Below are 21918 nucleotides of genomic sequence, written 5' to 3'. Positions count from 1 at the left end.
AGTGAGGTCGACTTCCTACCAATGGTGGAGAAGCGTTGCCCGCTGCAGAGGGACGGCGTGTACCGCTGGTTCTCCGAGCTGCCATCGCCGCAGCGCGTGGAGTTCCTGTGCGGCCTGCTGGACCTGTGCATCCCCCTCGAGTTGCGCTTCCTCGGCTCGTGCCTGGAGGACCTGGCACGCAAGGACTACCATTCGCTGCGCGACTCGGAGATTAAAGCCAACAATCCGGCGGACCTGGGCAGCCTCACCAACCTGACGGACGAGGTGGTGCGCAGCAAGCTGCTGGTGTCGCTGGCGCTGCTGGGCTCGGAGCAGCGCGAGGCTGCGGGCGTGTTGTACCGGACGCTCACACACACCGACTCCATCATCCACAACTACGGGCTGCAGCTCAACGAGGGCCGCACGGGCGATGAGTTCCTCCTACTCTTCACCATGGCCTCCAACCACCCGGCCTTTAGCTTCCACCAGAAACAGGTGCTGCGCCAGGAGCTCACGCAGATCCAGAGCAGCCTGAACGGCGGCGGCGGCGGCGGTGGCGGCGGCGGTGGTGGCGGTGGCAAGAGCGCTCCCGGGCCTGGCGGCGCGCTGCCCACTTGCTCGGCCTGCCACAAGGTGAGTGCGCGCGCGCGCGCGGTGGGTGAGTGCGGCTAGGGTGCTTCACCAGCGGCCTGGAGAGGACCCGTGGCCGGCGTCAGCGCGCGGCCCCTTTGTGTGTTGTGTCACAGTCCGCTCTGGAGACGCGATAAGGCCTTTGTCCTGTCAACTCGGCTCTTAGGTGACAGATAACACCCAACAGTATTGTCGAATTGCTCTGGCCAGATCTGGTGCTTCTGCGAAGGTGCTGGAACCTGGGCCCACGTGGGCCCTGCCTCATGCCTGCCTGGCACAGGTGTCCCCGGGAGGGCGCGCGCGCGCGTGCGTGGCAGGGGTACGATGTACGGGGACGTGTGTCTGCGTGTGCGTTCGTGTGGTTTGTGCACGCTCGTAAGTATGTTTGTCTGGAGGGCCTGGCCACTGACAGGGCATTTGCGGCCTCGGCGCCTCTGCATGTTAGTTGTCACTGGTGATCCGCCATTGGGGAGAGCCCAAGCCCACTGTGATAAGGTCGCCTGTCAGCTTGCTGGGTAGGAAGGGCAGCCCGGTCGTCTGTTCAGAAACACCAGCGTTGGCCAAGTGTCTGAGGACTGGCACAGCACTTGCATCTGGTAGGAACTGGGGGCTGGGTTGTTGGAGGCTGTGGTGAAGAGCAGAAGGAACTCAGCCTTGTGCAGCCCTTAATTGTGGATGATGGAGTGAGTCGATGGGCCTTTGGAGGTCTTCAGCAGCCCATGCTTGCTGTGAGAGAAAGGCTCTCCAGCGCCAGGGGTCCATGGAGGTGCCACACAGTGTCCTTGGCAGTCGGAGGCCACACTCGGGACTCCTGCCCAGCTGCTGTGCAGTCTTGAGTTTTTTGAAGCGAAAACTCTTAACAGGCTTCCTTTGCCGAAGGTGAATAAGGTGGAGTGGTTGGGAAATCAGACTTCTTTTTTTTTTTTCTTTCAGCTCTCTTTGAACCCTGGGTTGTGGTTTCTCCTTTTTAATGTCTTCCTCTGAGAAGTGGTTGTGGTTCCTGAATGGGTTTCTATGGTGTCTTATCTTTTCAGTGACATTTGCCTCTGAGACTGTGGTTTGGTTTTTGGTTTGTTTGGATTTTTTTTTCTTCTTTTTCTGTGTACAGTAATACATCTATACAGTTTCCCACCTCACTTCCCTGTTGTGTGCTAGGCAGCTGTCAAAAAGAAAGGTGGGGCCCAAGGAAATTTCAGTTCCCCAGTCCAACAGCCTCACCTGTCTGGGGAGTCTAGGTTGCTATGGTTTCCTGACTTGATTAGTTTCACCCAAGACCTTGAACTTGACATTTCTCACCCTTGTTGCAGCCAGACCACCATGTGAGTGAAGCTCATGGCCCACCCAGAGGAATCACTTGCTGAAGAGGGTGGTGACTTATTTTAGTAGGGCAGTGAATTCAGAATAGAAGTGTTTAGAAGAAAGGTCTTGGGTCATCTCCCATCTACACAGCACGGGGGATGAAACCTAGAGCCTGGAGCATGCCAGGCAGGTGCTCTGCCACCAAGCACCATCCCACTCCAACCAGCCCTCAGAATATCTTGTGTAAGATAGCCATTGTCTCAGGCAAAAGTCCATTGAGAGATGGAGTTAATCTAGTCCCCAGGCTCTGGGAACTGGTCACCAGCTGTGTAACCTCAGGCTTTGTCTCCTTTGCAATAGAAGGCTGGGCTAAAGTACTCCAGAGGTGATAGGGCAGCTGGCAGCTTGTGCCATCAGTGTGGCTTCCCTGGCCATGCTGGCTTTTCAGTGCATTTTGTAGAAGTGTGGGTTGGTCTGGCTTAAATATCTGTCTTATCCTGAGCATTGCAGCTGTTGCAATTTTCAGGAATCATGTGAGCCTGACACTCTTTAGAAAGTTAGGGACATTATTTGACTCTGGAACCAGGGGCTCTTGACTTCGTAATGGAGGCTGAACCTTGTTTGCCCAGGTCCAAACAGACCCATTTCTCTTTCTTTTCCCTGGTCAGTCTGAGTCACTCCCAAAGCACTTTAGTTCCCTAACTGGACTTTGGGCTCATTTGCATGCAGCTCTGAAAATGAAGCCTGATGGTGTGCTTGGAGGGGGTAGGAGATCCTTGGAGGGTGAAGTCCAGCTGAGTGCCCACTAAGCACTGTGCTGGACCTGGGCCTCCATGTCCTCGGGAGAAGTCGACCCTTGCACTCCTTCCTAAGCAGTGTTACCTGCTCTTGAACTTAGAACTTAAGACTTTGCTCTCACAAAAGATTGTTTTTGGATGTTGCTGTTTATTTCTCTTAACCGAACTTTCTGAAAATTCAGTAGTCACTTCTCTAAGCTCTCACTTTCCTTTTATTTAAAAATGCATAATATTTTGAGGAGTTTTAGAAGTTTAAGTGTGGCTTATTCATTTTTAAAGATCAAGGTTTCATTGTATTGCTCACCCTTGCCTGAGAGTTGCTATCCTCCTGCCTCAGCTTCCAGAAAGCTGAGAGAATACATATACACCAAGCCCAGTTGCCAGCTGTGGATACATTAAATAGACACTGCTTACTTTAGAAAACCATTTGTTGTATCCACTGGTATGGGAGGATGATGGTTCTGCCAGGCTTAATCTACTGAACGTGTTCTGTTCCTTAGATGGGGTCTCAGGATACTATGGTGAGAACAGTGTTTGCATTTAAAAAAAAAAAAGATTTATTATACATATATACAGTGTTCTGCCTGAATGTACACCTGCACACCAGAAGAGGACACCAGATCTCATTATAGATGGTTGTGAGCCACCATGTGGTTGCTGGGAATTGAACTCAGGATCTTTGGAAGAATGGCCAAGTGCTCTTCACCTCCGGAGCTATCTCTCCAGTCCCAGCGTTTGCATTTTATTTAGATAGAAAGCCTTGATTTTGGAAGTAGGTTAAATCAAGATCTTTAACTGGCACGAGGTGCCAGCTTGTAATCAATCCTAGTGCTCAGGAGGCTGAAGAAGGACAAGCTGCATTTAAAGGCTGGTTGGTAGCAGGGAGCTGGTGCAGGAGAGCATTTGCTCTAAGTTGTGCTGGTTGGGGGTGTTATGCAGTGCTGTGTGGCCATTAACATTGTTGAATCACTCCTTAAAGACACCAGTAATTGTGAGCCATCATCACTCCTGGCCTCCCTACCAGCCCCTCAGCAGACACTCAGGATTAAGTTTCTGTCTCCATGGATTTGTCTCCTCTGATCATGTCATGTAAATGGAATATTTGCCCTTTGTGACAAGCTGCTTTTACTTGGCATGCTTTTAAGGCTTCTGTTGTGAAAATGTGCATAGCACTTTGCGCTTCTTAATGGCTGAGTAATATTCATTCATCATGTGGATGGATGGCGCACAGTTTATCTGTTCATGAGGAGGTGGAGGTTTGGATTGAAGCTTAGTTGAGCTCATTCTTCATGGGAGACTTTACTGTCTGACATTAACTTGTATGCTCCTTGGTACACTGTCTGCACATGGCTGTCCCAAGGGACTTTAGGACGGGCTGCTGCCTGGGGGCCCCTGCTAGTGCTGCATAGCTGTCAGGTCCTCTAGGCACTGTGGTTACAGTGACAGGTGGAGTTGGCTTTGGGTCTGTCCTGCTGCAGGTGTGGTGGGACACAGTGCAGTGACCCTGCTGTCTGTTCTGGAAGCCAGAATAGAACTTGTGTGTGTGTGTGTGTGTGTGTGTGTGTGTGTGTGTGTGTGTGTCTGTTTAAAGGAGGTTTGGAACGGTGTGCTGCGTGAGGGGTATACTGAGGACTGAGGCTCTGGTTTTACATTTGGTGGGTATCTGTACAGTTCTAGGGCTGTCCACCTGGTTCTAGCCATGTGTGCCCTAGGGGTGAGCTCTGTGCAGACTTTCAGCAATCTCCACAGACTACAATAAAACTGCTAGTAAGCTCTTGCCTGAGACAGGCTACGCTTCCACTTGGCCACTTGTCTGTAGTAAGCTATTGCAAGTCATGACAGGTCAAAGGTTAGGTGTTGAGGCATTTCGTTCTGTGGGTATCATGTGAGGAGTAGATGGCTTCGCTTGGTTTCTTATTTGTCCCTGCACACTGCTGCCAAAAGCCCCCAGCATTCCAGAGAAGATAGAACAGATTGTGTCTTCATCAGAGACCTGGAACTGAGGGTACCATTTTTCTCTAAGGCAGCCAGTTTCCTCCCTGAGTCCCTGTACAGAGTCCATTGTCTGTGTACATTATTCCTGGTGTTTCCACCCAGGGGGGAGTATGTCAACACATGGTCTAAGCGATGGTCTTGTTCACAGTGAAGTACATGCTGTGGGCTTTTAGACACCCTCAAACTGTTTTTTTTTTTTTTAAGTTTCTTTTTTATATATAATTTATTTAATTTTATTTTATGTGCATTAGTGTGAAGGTGTCAGATCCATTAGAATTGGCATTACAGACAGTTGTGAGCTGCCATGTGGGTGCTGGGAATTGAGCCCAGGTCCTTTGGAAGAGCGGACAGTGCTCTTAACCACTGAGTCATCGCTCCAGCCCCTCAAACTCTGTTTTAATGGCCTTCTTAGTGGCATTTCTCCAACAGCAAGCAGAAACCTAGTCATGTCTTGCAGTTACAGCAGGCCTATTCCCTGTCACAGAGTGGTATGGCTGTATGGCTCTGAAGTGACTGCCTTTCGCCTCCCGTTGAGCTCTAAGGCTGTGGCTCTCACAGTAGCCAGCCCACATGCACCCACCCACCATTTCCTCATCTGAGCTGCTGCTGGAGCATCGTGCTTCAGAACCTGGAACCTGTCACATTAGGGTCTGATGCATAGTGCAGTGGCAGTATGTACACAGGTAACTAGCAAATGACCAGGAACAAACAGTGACAAACATTGCTGAAGCCATTGTTCGCTGAAACTCCATTTTGTCCATTGTGTCTCAGTTGGGTATGCCTTACTCAGTTTGCCTTTGGGCTGAGGGCACACTTAGGAACATTGGCATGTAAACTGCCAATGTATAGGCGCCACCTATACATGCTGTATCTGTTGACTGGATAGCTGCTGGCTTCTGGGAGGCCAATAAATTTAAACAATAAGTCTGTTTAAAAGATTTATTTTATGTGTGTTTTGCCTCTATGTCTGTCTGTGCCACATACATGTGTTAGAAAAAATTGTGGGTTTTTTTGTTGTTGTTGTTTCTTTAATATACATGCCTGGTGCCTCTGGAGACAGAAGAGGCATCAGATCCATGAGGAATTACAGTTGTGAGTTGCCATATGGGTGCTGGGAATTGAACACAGGTCTTCTGGAAGAGTAGCCTGTGCTCTTAACTAACTAAGCCAGTTCTCCAACCCCACATTTTTATAAATTATTTTTTTTGCCTGGGAAAAATAATTCTACATTAGGGCTCCCTCTCTCCCTTAGCAGGCTGAGATTTCAGAAAAAGTCCTTAACCTCAGGACTTTAGCTGGGACCTGTCAGGGTGACCACATCAGCAAGGCTGCTGTATGCTGCCTGCCTGCCTGCCTGTGCTCTTTAAGGCTGCAGCAGAGTGTGCCTTTCTGCTCCTGTCCCACACCTGCTACTGTGGTAGCACACCTTGGTCATTGCCATTCGGGAGAGCACTCCTCAGGGTCCTCTCCAGTGCTGTTGCACATTTTCTTAGGTGGCTACTTCACCAGTTACTGGTGCCTCAACATGTCCCCTGCTCGTTCCCCCATGGGAGGGTCCTTTGTTGTCTAGGAGTACCTGGGCTTTAGAAGGACTTGGGTTTGTTTTCCCATCTGACTTTCCACACAAGTTTGGTTTGTTGTGTGGCCATTGGTTTTGTGGCCTGAGTAGAAACTTGTTAAGATCACTTGTACTGTGAAGGACATGTATATGATGCATGCATGTTACGCATGACACAGCTTAAGTGAGGATGCTCGCCTGTGTCTTGCGGCCAGAACGTCTTCAGTCTGTGTTGAATTGCCCCAACTGGAATTGATTTCCTGTGACCTTGGCATTGCACATGCCTGTCTCTTTCTCAGCATGTCTGGCAGATGATGGTCTCTACTCCCTAAGGAACTGCTCTCTCAGCACACCCATCACTTTCTGCATTTGCTGCTGAACTGTCCGCATGGTTTTGTGGGTGTGTGGGAGGACTTTTGTTGTCGTCGTTTTTAAATTTTAGTCAGTTAATTTGCTTATTTTGAGGTGGAGTCCCTGTGGCTAGCCTAGGCTTGGGAACTCCTCCTTCTCCCACCTCAGCCTCCCTAGAACTTTGACTGCAGTTGTATACCCCAGGCTGGCTCCTGTAATGTCTTTCCCAGGGTGAGCTCTTAGTAGCTGTCAGTTGAGTCTAAGCCTCTTGCTCCCGGCCATTCCTTCCTTGTTCAGGGAATACCAGCTTTTCGGTTTTAGTTGTGAGCAAACATGGCTGTTGAGCAGCTCCCCACATGGTGGTTTGTGGGGTGGGGTTTGGTCGGCTGCACTGCAGTTGTGTGATGAGGCTGGTTTGTCTTCTTTCTTTTAGCTGTATAATTCATGGTGTTTTCAGCTTTGATTTTGCCATTCCTTCTGTTAACCGTGTCCCCTTATCTTATTTGCCCAACCAGGGCTGGAGCTCCATGTGGACATCCCCAGTCAGCTGGTCTGCAGCGAGGGAAGCTGCTCGCTCCTGCCCCAGTCAGCATCCCAGGCTTTCTAGGCAGCCTTGTCCCCTCTGAGGGTTACTTGGCAAGTCCCGTATAGCATCATAGCCCGGGATAGTGTTCCCACATCCTTGTCCACTTCTCTTCCCCACCCGTTTTCATCCCCTCTTGCTACCTGCAACACTTACGGGAACAGATAATATGGAACGATGTGTATGCATAGGGCACAGATGTTACCTGGGCATGTGCTGTGCATAGCACACACCCAGGGAGGGGCCATTGTGTGTGGCACAAATTTGGTACATTTCTTCATAAGCTGGTGTCATTATTCATTGTTCAACCTGGACAAGAAACAACTTTATAGCTTCTTGACTTTTTTTTTTTTTTTTTTTTTCAGTTAAATCTCCAGAAAGCTTGCTCCCTTATCTTTTTTTAGAATTCACAGCAGTGTGCCTAACTTGTGACCTTGCCCTGGGTCTGGTTGCTAATGGCAGCTATTGTGGTGGGTGGTGCTTGCATATGGCCTTGGAAAGATGCTGTGGACTCTTGTCTGTCTTGCAGTTCCCAGTATGGCATGCCTGTTTCTGCGTGCCATCTTCTTCTGCAGTTCCTGATTCCCAAACCATGAGCCTGTTAGGTGTGCCTGCCCCATTGCCCACTTAATGGTTCACACATGCCAGTCTTTTCATTACATCCTTAGAAATTTTCTGCCTGCTATGATCATAGCTGTCTTTGTGTTTCTGTTGAAAGACTCCCTCACTGGAACACAGAGATGGTGATTGCCCACCATCCCTGCACTGCCCGCTCCAAGGGACATCTATTCCAGCCAGTAGAAAGAGGGAGGGGCTGGTGCTGAGTACTTGGTGCAGCTCAGTGACATGGCAGGAACTGTTTTTCTCATGCACTGTGGGCTGTTCCCAGGAATTTTCATCCTCTGTGTCCTACGAAATGGTCTTCGACTTGTTCTTTCACCGATGCTGGGTGCACAGCTCTCCAGGAGAAACAAAACAAAACAAAACAAACAAAAAACTGTTGTGATGTGGCATTTGGCTTTGTTCAGTCTTCACTGCCAACACATAGAACTCACAGAGTCCTGAGAAAGTACACCCACTGGTGAGGGCCCTGGGAGGCACAGGACTACTTTAGTGGACTGTTTTCCTGTGGCTGTATTTGGTGAAGTTGAAGGGCCATTTGAAGGTGTCAGGTGGCAGCTGTGGGAAGGTTGGTCTGGTGTGCCCATGTATTGCCAAGTGCCAGGCGTTTTGAGGGGGGGCAGAGGCTTCTGTGCAGGGTGCTGAAGGTCAGCAGGCATAGCATGGTGGAAAGGCAGTCTTCTGAGAGCATGTCGGGGACACTGCAGAGAGAGCAAGAGCCATCCAGGGGTGGACAGGGAGGGTCTCACCACCTTGGCTTCCCCTTCAGGGTCAAGTGAAATGTGAGATAGAGAAAAAGGTTCAAGAAGGGAGGACAGGGGTAGCTCCCACCTGCCATGTGCTCAACACCACCCCCAGCGCAGTTCAGGGATGTGTTGGATCATCACCACAGAGGGTTAGTTGACCCATGTTCCTCTTTTGACACCAAGAGAACAGGTACGCCTTAGCAGTTTGCAAAGGTGGCGTCAGTCGGTGGCTGTTTTATTATATGAGGACAAAATGATGGCATTTGTTTTAGTTCATTGTTAGAAATGAAAAGGAATCTCAGGAGAGCGAGATGGGAAGGCTGAGGCTGCAGAGATGGACATTCAGGGGAGTGGCACTGCTGCAGGGCTCTGGTTAAGATCCACAGTCCTCTAGGACTGCACTGGAACCTTCCACCCTAGTGTTGCTCACACACCAGTAGTTTGCTGTGACTTATTTAAAGGAAAAACTTAACACTGGGCGAAATGCATGGTCTTCCCTGAGCCCTGTGCTTTGACAGCTGTGTGAGCTGGTGTGGCACAAGCTCTGTCAGGGTAGAGAAGGGGCCATTTTCTCCTCCATTCCTACTTTCATCCTCTGCCCTCCTCCAGCCTTTTTTTTACTTGTTTTCTTTCTTTTTTTCTGGTACTTTTCTACTATTGGTTAGTTTTGTGTACTTGGAAGGCTTCATTTTTAGCAGAGTCATGGACCCCCTTTTTTTTTTTTTTTAATTTTCCTGTCTTCCTTCCCCTGCAGGGGTTTTGCAGCAGCTCTTGGGCTCTTAGTCTGTGGTCTGAGTATTCGGTACTTCACACCTGTGATGAGGCCACACACCCCAGGGAAGGGGGTGGCAAGTTTTTATGCCAACAATCGAGGCCCTAAACCCCAGAGTACAGCATAGTAGTATGCTTCGGTGGGAAGAGGTTTTTGGTTTGTTTTTAATCAAGATGAAGATAGAGGCTGGGCTGAAGCGTGCCAGGAAATGGTGGTATATACCAGTAATCCCAACATTTGAAAGGCTGAAGCAGGAAGACCACAAGTTTCAGGCCAGCTTTGGCTACAGAACAAAACCATCTTGAGTGAAGAGTGTAGAGTCTTTCACATTTGCCCACCATTTTGTGATTTTTTTCTTTCCTTAGAAGCCTCCTTGGTAATATGTCCTTTCAGCATGTCTGTTTTGCTTGTCTTATCACTGAGTTTAGGACTCTTGGCTGATAGCTTTTTTTTTTCTCTCTCTCTCTCTCTCTCCTGGCACTTTGAAAAGCAGAGCTCTGTCTGGCTGGTCTGTGCCCACTTGTGCCTGTGTCACCTTCAGGCGGGGCTCAGGATTTTCTTGTGGTGTTGATGGCTCTGCTGGGTGATAACCGGATATTTTGGAGCTGTGAATTTATGTTTTGCTGAAATTTGGGTTTCAATAACACATTCCAGTCCTGTTTCCTGTGGGGACGCAGTTGCAGGCATGTTACCTGCTTGTTGCCCATAGGTGCCCTCCAGGACCTTCCTCCTCTGCTGCTGGGACACCTTCCTACATCCATGCTCTGAGTCACAGTGTCTTGTCATTTTGAGCCCGCTGCTAAGCCCTCCAGTGGATTTTTAGTTCAGAAATGGCATTTTCTGGCTCTCAAACTTCTATTTTCTTGAGCAGTATGGTAGCATACACCTTTATTCTAAGCACTCAGGAGGCAGAGACAGTTGTCTCCCCGTGAGTTCTAGGCCTTCTAGAGTTAATGAGAGCCTGTCTCAAAAAACAAACAAACAAAACAAAAAATCCCAACCAACCAAACCAAAATCCTCTCCCAAACTGTTTGGTTTTCTCATGATACCTTTGGTTCTTCAGTCTTTGCTCCCTTTTGTATTGCTTAATAACACTTGCCTGCTTTTTTCACCTGAGACTCTTGACCATCTTGGTCTTTGCCAGGAGCTCTGGTCTTTGCCTGGCTCTGCCAGGGGCCTATTTTTGTTTCTCTGATGTCTGTTAATTATGGTTGCTTCTTGGATTCTGTGAGGGGGATAATGTAGGAACTATGGATTTGGTTCTGGAGAATAAGGATGCTCAGGTTGGCTGGGCATACCACAGGTTTTTCCTCTTAGCCCATGATCAGCTGTGATCTCCCTCAGCAATTCTAGTTGCTGTGTTGCCTTGAACTTAATGAGTGACACACGGGGACTCAGCAAATGAACCTGACGACCTGACAGTCTAGCTCTAAGTGATGTCACAATATTCAGAGGGAGAGTTCACGCATGGACAGTGGGTAGAGCTGGCACAAGCCAGTCACAAATCTGAATGACCAGTGCACGGCAAGCCACAATGTTCACATCCACTGATGAAGAAAGGGTGGTGAGTGGATGCTGGCTCTGCACAAGATGCCTTTTGAGAGTGACAGAGGTTGATTATGGCCTCAGTTTGTGTTTATCCAGGTCAGTGAGGGTGCTGGACACTCAATAGTCACTAAGGTCAGAGCCAAGCCAGAAGCGGATCCTGGTGGGAGATAGATGGTCACTGAAAGGGTCCCTTGTTGCTAGTGTATGTTGAGATGAGGTATGTTGGAGATCAGCGTCTGCTGAGCTGCTGGGTGCCTCGGTTTTTAGAGCCCTTCAGAGCTTTTGTGGCCCCTGCTTCCAATTGGTGGGGGTCTTTAGGGCTTTGCTGATGCTTGCTTCTGATGTCAAGACTTTGAGCAGGAGTCCCTCCATCTTTGTTTTCTTTATTTTGTGTTCTAAATAGTCATTCACTGTACATGTGGGGTGTCTTGGAAGCAGCCTCATACCCGTGTTTCTCAGATCTCATGCTGAAGTGTGACACAGTTGATAGGTAGGGTTTGGGTGTGTCTCTTAGAAGTGTGTGTGTGGGGTGTCTCTTTGTGCAGCTGTACTGGAATGCTACAAATAGGCTGTGTCCTGGATCAGCTCATGGGTTCCCTCTGCCTTCTCTGATGGGCGCAGGGCCCAGCCCACAGGATAAGATACTTCCACTTGTCTGGCCTGTGATAGTCCCACTGGTGTCTGCTGCCTTTGGCACTACTCTGCTTGTCAGTGTTTGTAGGTTTGGGCTGGTTACCTCATAGCACAGTTGCTTTGATGGTGTGGGGATCATGTTCTAGGGCTACACTGCAGTCTCTCTAGCATTCTTGTTGTTGTGGAGGGTCTCTGTTAAGCAGTTGGGTCATTAGTGGATTTACTGTGACTAGGCCAGTTTCTCACACAAAACTCCAAAGAGACATGCTTCTGAGCCAGGTTCAGTGAAGCACAGTTGTGGTCTCAGCCTCCTGGGAGCCTGATGTTGGAACTTGCTTGAGCCAAAGACTTTGGGGGCTTGAGGCTATCCTGAAACATTTCTAGCTGGAGTACTCGCTGTAACAGTATTGTGTGTAGTGTGCTTTCAGTGTCAGCAATCCCTAGAATAAACACCCACAGCTAGTGCCCCTCTGCTGCCCCTTGGGTGTGGGGTCAGGGACCTGACTCCCACTTGTAGGTACAGAGCAGAGGATAACACCTGATGCCCGAATTGGGTGTCCTGGGTGTCTGCCTGTGAGGTTTTCTAGGGGAGGAGTGCTGAGATACGGTTTGTTGCTTTACTTCAGACGGCAGCCTTTGGTGTGTTGGAGTGGGCTTCTTGTTACCAGGGTTTATTTTGCTCTTTAAACTTGGCCTCTGGGGGCTGAAGAGATGGCTCATCAATTAAGAGCGCTGGTTGTTCTTCCAGAGGACCAGGAACTGGGTTCAATTTTCAGCACCCACATGGCAGTTCACAAAATGTCTGTAATCCCAGTTCCAGGGGATCTCACACCCTCTTCTGGCCTCTGGGAGCCCTGCACATGTGTGGTACATGGGTATATACACAGACTAAACAGTCAGGAATAAAGTAAAAATAAATGTATCACCAAACATGGTGGTGCACACCTTTAATTCTAGCACTTAGGAGGCAGAAGCAGGTGGGTCTCTGTGAGTTCAGGGCTGACCTGGTCTACATAAAAAGCTCCAGGCCAGCCAAGGCTACATAGAGAGACCCTGCTTCAAACAATAACCAACAAAATTTATGGCCTGGAGAGGTGAGTTGGGTTAGGAGTACATACTGCTTTTCCCGAGGATCTGAGTTTGATTGCCATCACTCACACCAAGCGGTTCACAGCCATGTGTAATGAACTCCAGGAGTGTGACTCCTGGCCTCTGCGTGCAGGTGCACATACTCATACACAGACACAGGGTTGAATTTAAACATGGCCTCCCAACATTGCCTCACCTTTCTGTGGCGACCGTATCGCTTCCTACTCCCCCACCCTAGCCAGGCAGCCCCCCTCGAGTCATCGCACAGGAGACACTGAAGCTACAGCCTGAATCTGAGGTGCATTGCACAGAATTGTTTCTGCCTGTGCATGTCTTCTGACCATGCTGTGTGGCAGCTGATGGAGTCTGTATGACAGGTCCTGTTCTGGACTGTTCCCTGAGAGCCAGCAGTGTTAGTCTTGAGTTTGATACAATCTGTTAGAGGCCGCCTGAGTCCTCTGGCTGCATGTACAACCAATGTATGGCCCAGGGTTCCCAAGAGCATGAGTGCAGGCCACGGGTTTTGACTGTGGGAGGCTGATGGGGTCCACCACTCTGTTCCCTTCTGTCTCTAGTGCCTGTACTCACTGTGCAAACCTTGGGTGCAATGCTGTGTAGTGGAGCTGCCACATAAGGCAGAAGTTGTTAGGCAGTAGCAAGCCCCAGTCAGTAATGGAGGTCCCTTGGACTTGCCTCAGACCATATCAGAAAGGTCATGGTGATGAGAAGCAGGTTATTGCTTTCAGGGGCATCTTCTTTGCACCAGCTCAGCCCTCAGTCACATCTGTGGAGAGACACGTTTCCGCACCATAAACTAGTGTGTGCTCACCAGGAGGAACCTCTTACACAGTTCCCAGCCTCCTTTGATGTCTGGCAGGGTTCCTCCTGCAGGCCTTGGCTTTTTTGCTGGCTGTGTTGAGTTGAGTTGCTGCCCATGCGGGATGTGGGGCCAGTTTGTGGTAGGGGCATCTGTGTGCGTCACTGGCTGTGGGAGAAGCCTGCTCTGCTGCCACCTTAGGGATCCCTCTGCCATAATTGAGCAGTCTGCCCTTTCTCTCTTTCTCTGTCTGGTAAGAAACATTAAAAGGAATGTTTTGTGTGGAAAGTGGTTTTTGGTTAGCATTGGCTTTCATTTGTCCTAAGTCAGCAAATAGCTTTCACTATTAAACTATTTTCTTGTTCTGGTTTAGAGACACATAATGACTATTTTAGTAAAGTGCTTACAAATCAGTTTTCTTTTTACTTTTTTACATTGACTTGAAAGCATATAGCAGATGTTGCTCTTTCCTGCCCAGGCCTAGCTACTGGTTGACCAGAGTGTGTTTGGGCAGTAGTGCGCCAGCGTCTGTTGCCTTGGCTCTACACATATTCTCATGCCTGAAGGCCCAGCCCCAGGATCAGCTCTTCCTGCCCGATAGGCCTTTCTTGACCACTTGATTAAAATTGTCATCTTCCCAGTGAGAAACAGGACATCTGGGTCTTGATCAGGTGTCTCCGCCCTTCCTACAGTTCTTGGGGAAGCACCTGGGGCCTGACTTGTGGGGTGGGACGGAGGCTGTAGAAGGCCGACAGCACATAGCTGTGTGTGCTTTTCTGAGCTGCTTGTACCTGGTAGGAATGCGTCTGTATTTAGACTAGATCTTTAGCTTCTTTTTCTAGAAGCAGTGTCTGCTCTTTGTAGAAAAATTGTAGAAAACAGAAAACTAGAAAATAAAGTTAGCCATGGTGGTGTGTGCATATAACCTCAGTGCTCAAGAGGCTGAGGCTGGAGGATCACTGTGAGTTTGAGGCCATTATGGATCACAAAGACGCAGTTTCGAAAACTTACTCTTTGTCTGCTTCACACTGTTCTGATACCATGTGCAGAGGTGCTTGACTGGCTCCACCCTGTGGCTGGCAGTGTGCTTGCCCAGGTCCATTCCAAGCTGCTGCAGGAGCAGCTGGGGGTGGGGTGGGCGGTTCACTTCCTGCTGCCTCTGTGGCCTCCTGCCTGCAGGCTAGATTCTGTCACTCCTGGAGAACTACAAGAACTACCTTTGCCAGCCTTTCCTAACCCTGACTCCTGCAGCCATGACTGGCCTTCTCCAAGGTCATGGTTCAATTTGAGTTACCTTTTCTGCAATCATGATGTCTTGATTGTCTCCATGGTGACAACTAAGACCAAGCTCTTCTTGATGGAGTTCCTCCTGTAACAATAAAGTTTATTTAAACATTGCTAAACAAATTAATAGTCACCTATGTAAGTGCTGTGAACCCAGAGTTTTTCTTACTGCTTTCCAGTGTCTGTCTGCTTGTAGACACTTTCCTCTTGTCACTTATCTGTGAACATTTTATTTCCTCTGATTCTCTTTAAAGGACTCCTGGTCTGCAGTCATATGGCTGCAGCTTGTCTGTCACCTGTAAAAACTTTGATGCATGTTGTTGTCATTGGTTTTCACCCTGTGGTGGTGAGTTGTGTCTTTCTGCATACAAGTCTTTGGCCATATTGCTGGTTGGAATCTGCTTTTTCCAGGTGGCTTTAGACAGTCAAAAGGTTGCAGAGGTTGTCACAGTTAGATGTACCTTACCTCCTAACTTTCCAGAAGTGACACCAGTTGCCAGTTGCCAGTTGCCAGCTGAGGGTGCCTGCTACCTGTCTTGCAGTGATGAAGTTCAGGTGATGAAATGAATTCTCAAACTGTCATTGCTAGTTTTAGAGGAGGTGATGGCCTCTTGTGATGGACCTATAAGGTCTATTTGAGGAGAGACCCCCTGATTCTAGCACAGGGATATGGACATTGAGTGACTATTAGAAGTTCTGTCCAGTGCCCAGGGGATGCCCAGGAGGGAAGGGAGGCTCTTTGTGACCTTTCTGTGTGGTCATGTTTTTTCACTGTGCTGTCTGTGGCAGTACTGCGGCCCACTGGGGTGCCTTAGCAGCCGCACTATGTGTGCCATAGCATTAGCAGTAATAGTGTCCAGTATGTGCCCTCCAGCTTGGTAAGCTCAATAAATGCATTTTAATTGCCACTGAAGCCCCATGAGCTACCTGCTGTTATTTCCTTGTTTCAGTGAAAAAGGCTGAGACAGAACAAGATGAAATCTCATCTCACTGATGAGCAGTCTCATCAGTGATAGAGGCCTGTGCTGCCGTCTGCACCCTCTGTAGCTGTGTTGTGTTCCTGATCCATGAATAATAAAGTGAATTTACATGCCGCTTTAAAGAAGCCTGTGTGAGCTTTTTCATAGGGCATGTAGTCTGAGGAAAATCTTTTTAAAAATTGTCCATGTCAAGTTGGGCTTGATAGAGGACACCTATAATTCTAGCACTTGGGGAGGCAGAGGCAGGTGGATCTCTGTACATTCAAGGCCAGCCTGGTCTATAAAGTGGACAACCAAGGCTGCAGAGAAACCCTGCCTCGAAAAAGAAAAAGATTGTCCATGTCTGAGGGACAGTTGTTAGCTATCATGATGGGACCAACATCAGCCGTGAAGCCACATGACCCCTGTGACTTCCCTGGAAAGGGATACAAGTCCATCTGAGTTGGTTGTCTGCATAGCACCAGGTTTCTGCTCATGCCCCTTCTTGTGGGGCTAGCCTTTGTTCTGACCCAAGTGTCCCGGCATTCAGGAATACAGAATCTCAGACTCCACTTTGGACCCGAGTCATGCGTGTACCATGATCTGTAAACTTTTTGTTTTGTTTTATTTATTTTATGTGGTCCTGGAAATCAAATTGAGGCCTTGCATGTTCCAGGTAAGATTCTCTGAGTGAGCTGGGGACACTCTGCCCCATTCATATTTTGAAACAAGCTGCTTCACCAGGCTGTCCTTGATTTTGGTTTCTAGCTTAAACTGGCCCTGAGCCTTCCATCCTCTTGTAGTCTACTGATTATCTGAAATTACATGCCCATGCCACCAGTGGGACCTTACAGGTCTTTACATGCTACATCTGGATATACCAGGTCTTCTCTATATACCCAACAGGCGTACATCAAGAACCAGGGCTGTGCTGCTTGGGGCTGGGTGCCTAAACTCCATTCCAGCAAGGCACCTTTGAACAGGCAGCAGTGCTGGAGCTCAGATGAGTTCTCGTGGGGCCCTCAGGAGGGAGAAGTATGCCCTGGCCTTCCAGCAGGTGCTGAGCATCAGATCTGCCTATAGTCATGGCCTGTTGGCGCCTGAGCAGAGCTGCTGAGACTCTAGTGGTGACAGCCAGGCAAGATGGGAGTACAGAGCATCACCTGTAAATCAGTGCCACTGGGACCATTGGAACTTGGTGCTATAGCTGAGTGTCTTACAGATGCTTAGTGCTTCTGAGTGGTAGGCATTGTTGTACACACAGGGGATCCCTCAACGAACAGAATAGCCTCAAAGAAGAAAAACAAAAAACACAAAACCCCTGCCTTACTAAGGCTGCTGGCGATGCAGTTGTATAGTGATGAGAGATACTACTGAGGGCCACGTGGACAAGGAATATAGAGTCAAGGTCCTTCGGAAGGGATTTTGTGTCCACTGGGCCAGGTTGAGGAGAAAGGCTAGGTAAATGGGATGAGGTGCTTACCTGAGTCTCTGTGGGCTTTGCTGCAGGCCCTTGTAGTCTTGAAAAAGGGCAGTTAGCTGGACAGCAAAGCCTGTGACCTTTCCTTGGAAATAAAGTAAGGTGCTTTGCTCAGAGAGGAGTTGAACTCACAGGAAGCGTGGGGAAGGGGGTGCTGTGGCTTAGTCTACAGACCTTGCACAGGATGGAGGGCAGCGTACATCAGGCCACTGGAGCTGAAAGTGAGTCAGAGAGCATCTGAGTCGAACTGCGGGTCATGTGGACAAATTAGCCTAACCAAAAATAACATAAACAGTGTTTCTGGGAATTGCAGTTGAAAGCAACATTCAGTGTAAACAGAGGAGCAAGAGGCATGAGGAGGAAGAGCAGGCGGGCAGGCGGGCAGTTAATAGGCACATTTGGCCTCAGGGTCATCACTGTTTGAAGCATTTTTTCCACCTGCATGTGTTTTCATCAGGCAGCTCACAGCTTTGCCCTGACCAAGACCTGGCGGCTGGCCTGGGGGCAGCAGCCTTAGCTTTGGGCTGAGTGTACATGAACACAGGAAGTGCTTCCTGTTGTGGGCAGACTGATACTTTGTGAAGTGGTCCTTGTATCAGCCTGGGGTCTTAATACCTGGCACAAGGATAAGCCCCTGGAGGACTCTGGCCTGGGTGCGTAGGGCTACTCCAGTGAGTTGTGTGTACACCCCACCCTGCCTTCACTTGTAGGCTTGGTGTGGGAAACTGGGCTCTCTGGTGATGGGGATACTGGTCTCCTGTGACTGCTGAGAACAACGCTGGCTTCTTTTTGGAACCAGGATGTACAGTCAGGAGCTGTATAAGTCAGGCAGCCAGGACATGCTGCTGGTGGCTTGTGGCCATATACTGAAAGGTTGTACCTGAGCTGCTCACCAAGTTGTATGAGAATCTGTCTCCCATTAAGGGTGTGTTTTGTTTACTTTTGGGTTGATTACTATAAAAGGCATTCATATTTTAATGTTCAACTCTTGAATGATGAAAGAAACTGCTAAACTGAAGACTTGGTGTATAGTCCAGACTGGTTTGGAATTCAGGACTCTTCTCTTTTGACTTTCAGGTCCAGGGATTATAGGCATATGTGAAATGGCAGGTTTATAAACTTAATGTTCTTTGGTGTCTTTTATAGTTTTACTGTATGATTGTGTGTATGTGTATGGTGGGGTATGTGTCATAACACTATACACGTAGAAGCCAGAAGACAACCCTGGGGGATCAGTTCTCCCACCATTTTACTTCATTTTTGGGGATTGAAACTCAAACTTGTAAGTCAGACATTCTGCTCAGCCCTCTTCATTGGCTTCTTTCCCTCTCTTCTTCCGTCCATCCTCACCTTTCTTCATGAGACAGAATTTTATGCAGCCCAGGTTAGCATTGAACCTTGCTATATAACCAGGGGGAACTCTGAACTTTTTTTTTTTTAAATTTATTTAACTTTATTTTATGTGCATTGGTGTGAGGGTGTCAGATCACCTGGACTGGAGGTACAGACAATTGTGAGCTGCCATGTGGGTGCTGGGAATTGAACCTGGGTCCTTTGGAAGAACCGACAGTGCTCTTAACCACTGAGCCACCTCTCCAGCCCCAGAACTCTGAACTTTTGATCCTTCTGTCTTCACTTCCTGGGTGCTAGGATTACAGATTTATTCCATTCTGCCTGGTTTATGGAGTACTGGGGATCAAACCTAAGAATTCATGTATGCTAGGCAAGTACTCTACCATCACCCCCAGACCCAAATTTAAATTTCTTGGTAATTTTAGCCACAGTGAATTATCTTACTAAAGTGAATGAATGACTAGGATTTATTTTCTTGAGTTTTGTTAAAGTTCATAGAAACTGGCTGGTGGCACACTGCTTAAAGGCACCTGTTGTGTTTCACTGAATACCAGACACAGAGTAAGCCTTTGCTGTTGTAAGGACAGGATCCTAGAACTGGCCCTTCTAGAACTCAAAATGTAGGTCAGGCTGGCCTCTAACTCACAGAGATCCACCAGCATCTACTTCTCAAGTACTGAGATTAAAGGTGTATCCCGTCATGCCCAGTTAAGACCCCAGTTTGGCCAGGCTTCTTCTGGGCAGCTCTGGCAAATCGGTGGCTGGTGGTGCCTCCTTCACGAATATGCCTTACCTCAGCCTCAGGTTGTTCAGAGGCCAGTGACAGGCAGGTAACAGTAGGAAGCCATGGACACAGGGCTAGGATATCAGGAGGAGCATATCTCAATTGCTCACTGCTCAGGTTAAAGGCTGGACCAAAAGTAGCTGCTAGTTCCTCAACTTCACGCTCCCATGGCACACACAGCAGGCTGCTCAGTCATGGAACGGAACCCACAAGTCTTTTGCCAAAATTTTAAAATCTTGGGCCTTTTCCTAATATTAGAAAAATTTGAGATTTTAAGATAAAACTGAAATGAAAGCATTGCTATTTTTTTTTTTAAGTTTTATTTTATATCTAGTCTATTTGGGCTGTAAAGTTTTCCAATACTGATAAGGGGAGAAATGGAGGATACTGCAGTCCATCTCCTTCCCAGGGACCAGTCAGCTGTTGTGTGTGTACACGAGAATCTTCTCCTTACACCCGGAAAAGGCAGAGGCTGGCTGTGTTACACAGTCCAGCTGTGGTGTTCCCTGGTATATATCACAGAGTCCCTGTCTCTGGATAATGAAGTTTTTGGTGTCAGGTCGCTTCCTATATAGAAGCTTTGATGTGGTGAATCCTGCTGGTGACAAAACTTTTCCTGGGGAGATACTGCACAGGTCTGCTCACTTCAGACAGTGATCCCAGGACAGTCCAAAGTATGGATACCACCAAAGTCCAATTTGGTGAACCAATTTGTTGTTTTGGGGTTACTTACATGAATATAGTGATAGGTTGCTTATAAGAAATGACTTAGTTCCGGTGGCGGACCGGTGGTTTATTCTGTGCACGGCAAAATGGAGCTCGAGGCCATGAGTAGGTATACCAGCCCAGTGAACCCAGCTGTCTTCCCACACCTGACTGTGGTACTTCTGGCCATTGGCATGTTCTTTACCTTCTGGTTCTTCGTTTATGAGGTCACCTCCACCAAGTACACACGCGACATTTACAAAGAGCTCCTCATCTCCTTGGTAGCCTCACTCTTCATGGGCTTTGGAGTCCTCTTCCTACTGCTCTGGGTTGGCATATACGTATAAGTCTCCAAGGGTACCCACCAGGCAACCCAGCAAGTCCCTGCTTTTGTAAATTAATTTTTTACCATTGCTACAAGTGCCCCACCTGCTGCTGTTTACAATAAAAGCAGATGACAGTAAAAAAAAAAAAAAAAAAAAAAAAAAAAAAAGAAATGACTTAAAGACATTTGCATCACCAAATCCCGCTCCAGCACGGGTGACAGCTCACAAAGCTGGGAACCTGGAGCACGCTGCACATCCTCCAAGCAGCTCAACAGCTTGGAGAGTGTCCTTTCCAGTTTCCCAGTTGTTCTAAACTTACTCTTCCAGGCAGCTCTGCTGCTTTCTGCTTCTCCAGGCAGCTGGCCTGGGCCTAGCATGTTCTTCACAGCTGTTCTCATCTTTCCAGCTCAGCTTCACTGCCCTGTTCTTGGCAGCTGAGAGTCTTTCCTGCTTGGCTGTCTTCCATCTGAAGGGACTCTCAGCTTTTATTGTTTACTCTGGCAGGGAGGGGCCTCGTTAATCTGTTCAGTTTCAGGGACTTCCTGAAGATATGCTGCTCTCTGTTTTTCTGTGGCTTCCAGAGCTCTGTGGAATTTGACAGAGGAAAGCATTCATTTCAAAGATGCAAAACAGTGTGTGGGATGAAGGCATATGGTGCAGGCCACCATGGCCAAGACTGCTGTTGTCTGATGACCCAGCTTAGACAGAGCCCAGGGCCGTTTATGCTTGGGGAGAGGAGTGGATGGCATTGTTTCAAGCTTCACAGGAAGTGCATTGTGTTATGGTAGGAAAACTTGAAGCCATGTTTGTGTGTATGACTTTCAGCAACAGACAGTTGTACAGAAAAAAGTAAGAAGATGATATTCTGTCTCCTCAGATGGCGCCCAGAACTGAGACCCCTGTTAGCAGCATCAGCAATAGTCTGGAGAACGCGATGCATACATCAGCACATTCCACGGAGGATTCCTTGCCCAAAAGGCCTTTGGGAAAACATGGCAAAGGTGGGTGAGTTATGCTGGATGTTCGTAGGAGATCCCAGGTGTGGGGAGAAGGCATGCACTCAACAGAGCTGTGGGCTGTTGGAACAGTGTCATCAGTGTGCTCAGAGGGGCCTGTTATCTTTCTGGTTCTCCCAAGGAGCCTGTGACCACATTTAAGCAATGTAAACTTTAAGTGCTGTTTATTAAGGGAGAAGAAAAGGGTTAAGTATATTCTGCTCCTTACAGCAGAACAAGGCCTAGAATCTAAGCAGCTGGGCCATAGAATACCTCTTTCCCAACTAAGGCTTACTCCATGCTGAGGGGTACTCCTGTCCTCGCTCAACCAGTGCCACCAACCTCAGTGAAGTTCCACACTGCCTGTGCCACTGAGCAAGTACGAGTTTAAAAATGTAGTTGGAGGGTGGGTTGCTCAGTGTGGGTTTGCAGCTGATGGAACTTCCTACTCCAGGCCTGGTCCTCCTGACTTTCTGCCAGATTGATTCAGGAAGCAACTGGGCGTCACAGAGTCAGTGTTTTAAACTAGAAGAGCTTATTGGTGGGACCAGATCTTAGCAGAGTTAGGCAGGAGGCCTGTCCTGACTGCTCATGTACTTTGAGGCTTCTGGGAG

At 48.4% G+C, this 21918-nt stretch overlaps 2 protein-coding genes across 3 annotated transcripts in view; both read left to right on the top strand.

Moving 5' to 3' along the window:
- The first annotated feature begins 21 nt into the window (after window positions 1-21).
- Zcchc14 (zinc finger CCHC-type containing 14) overlaps window positions 22-21918 on the top strand; it is a 46041-nt gene continuing 24144 nt past the window's right edge. For both annotated transcript variants that reach the window (XM_055621503.1, XM_055621502.1), the window contains exons 1-2: window positions 22-612; window positions 21187-21310. In XM_055621503.1, the coding sequence (XP_055477478.1) occupies window positions 22-612; window positions 21187-21310 (715 nt within the window). The remainder of the gene's footprint in view (window positions 613-21186; window positions 21311-21918) is intronic.
- Window positions 20051-20450, top strand: LOC129687184 (transmembrane protein 258). Its single transcript, XM_055621506.1, has one exon. The coding sequence runs from the start codon at window positions 20091-20093 to the stop codon at window positions 20328-20330; it is 240 nt and encodes a 79-aa protein (XP_055477481.1). The 5' UTR covers window positions 20051-20090; the 3' UTR covers window positions 20331-20450.

The sequence above is a fragment of the Psammomys obesus genome, unplaced genomic scaffold (assembly GCF_907164565.1).
Source record: "Psammomys obesus unplaced genomic scaffold, mPsaObe1.curated_primary_1811, whole genome shotgun sequence".
NCBI classification, from domain to species: domain Eukaryota; kingdom Metazoa; phylum Chordata; class Mammalia; order Rodentia; family Muridae; genus Psammomys; species Psammomys obesus.
This window is presented reverse-complemented; position numbering and strand designations above follow the sequence as displayed.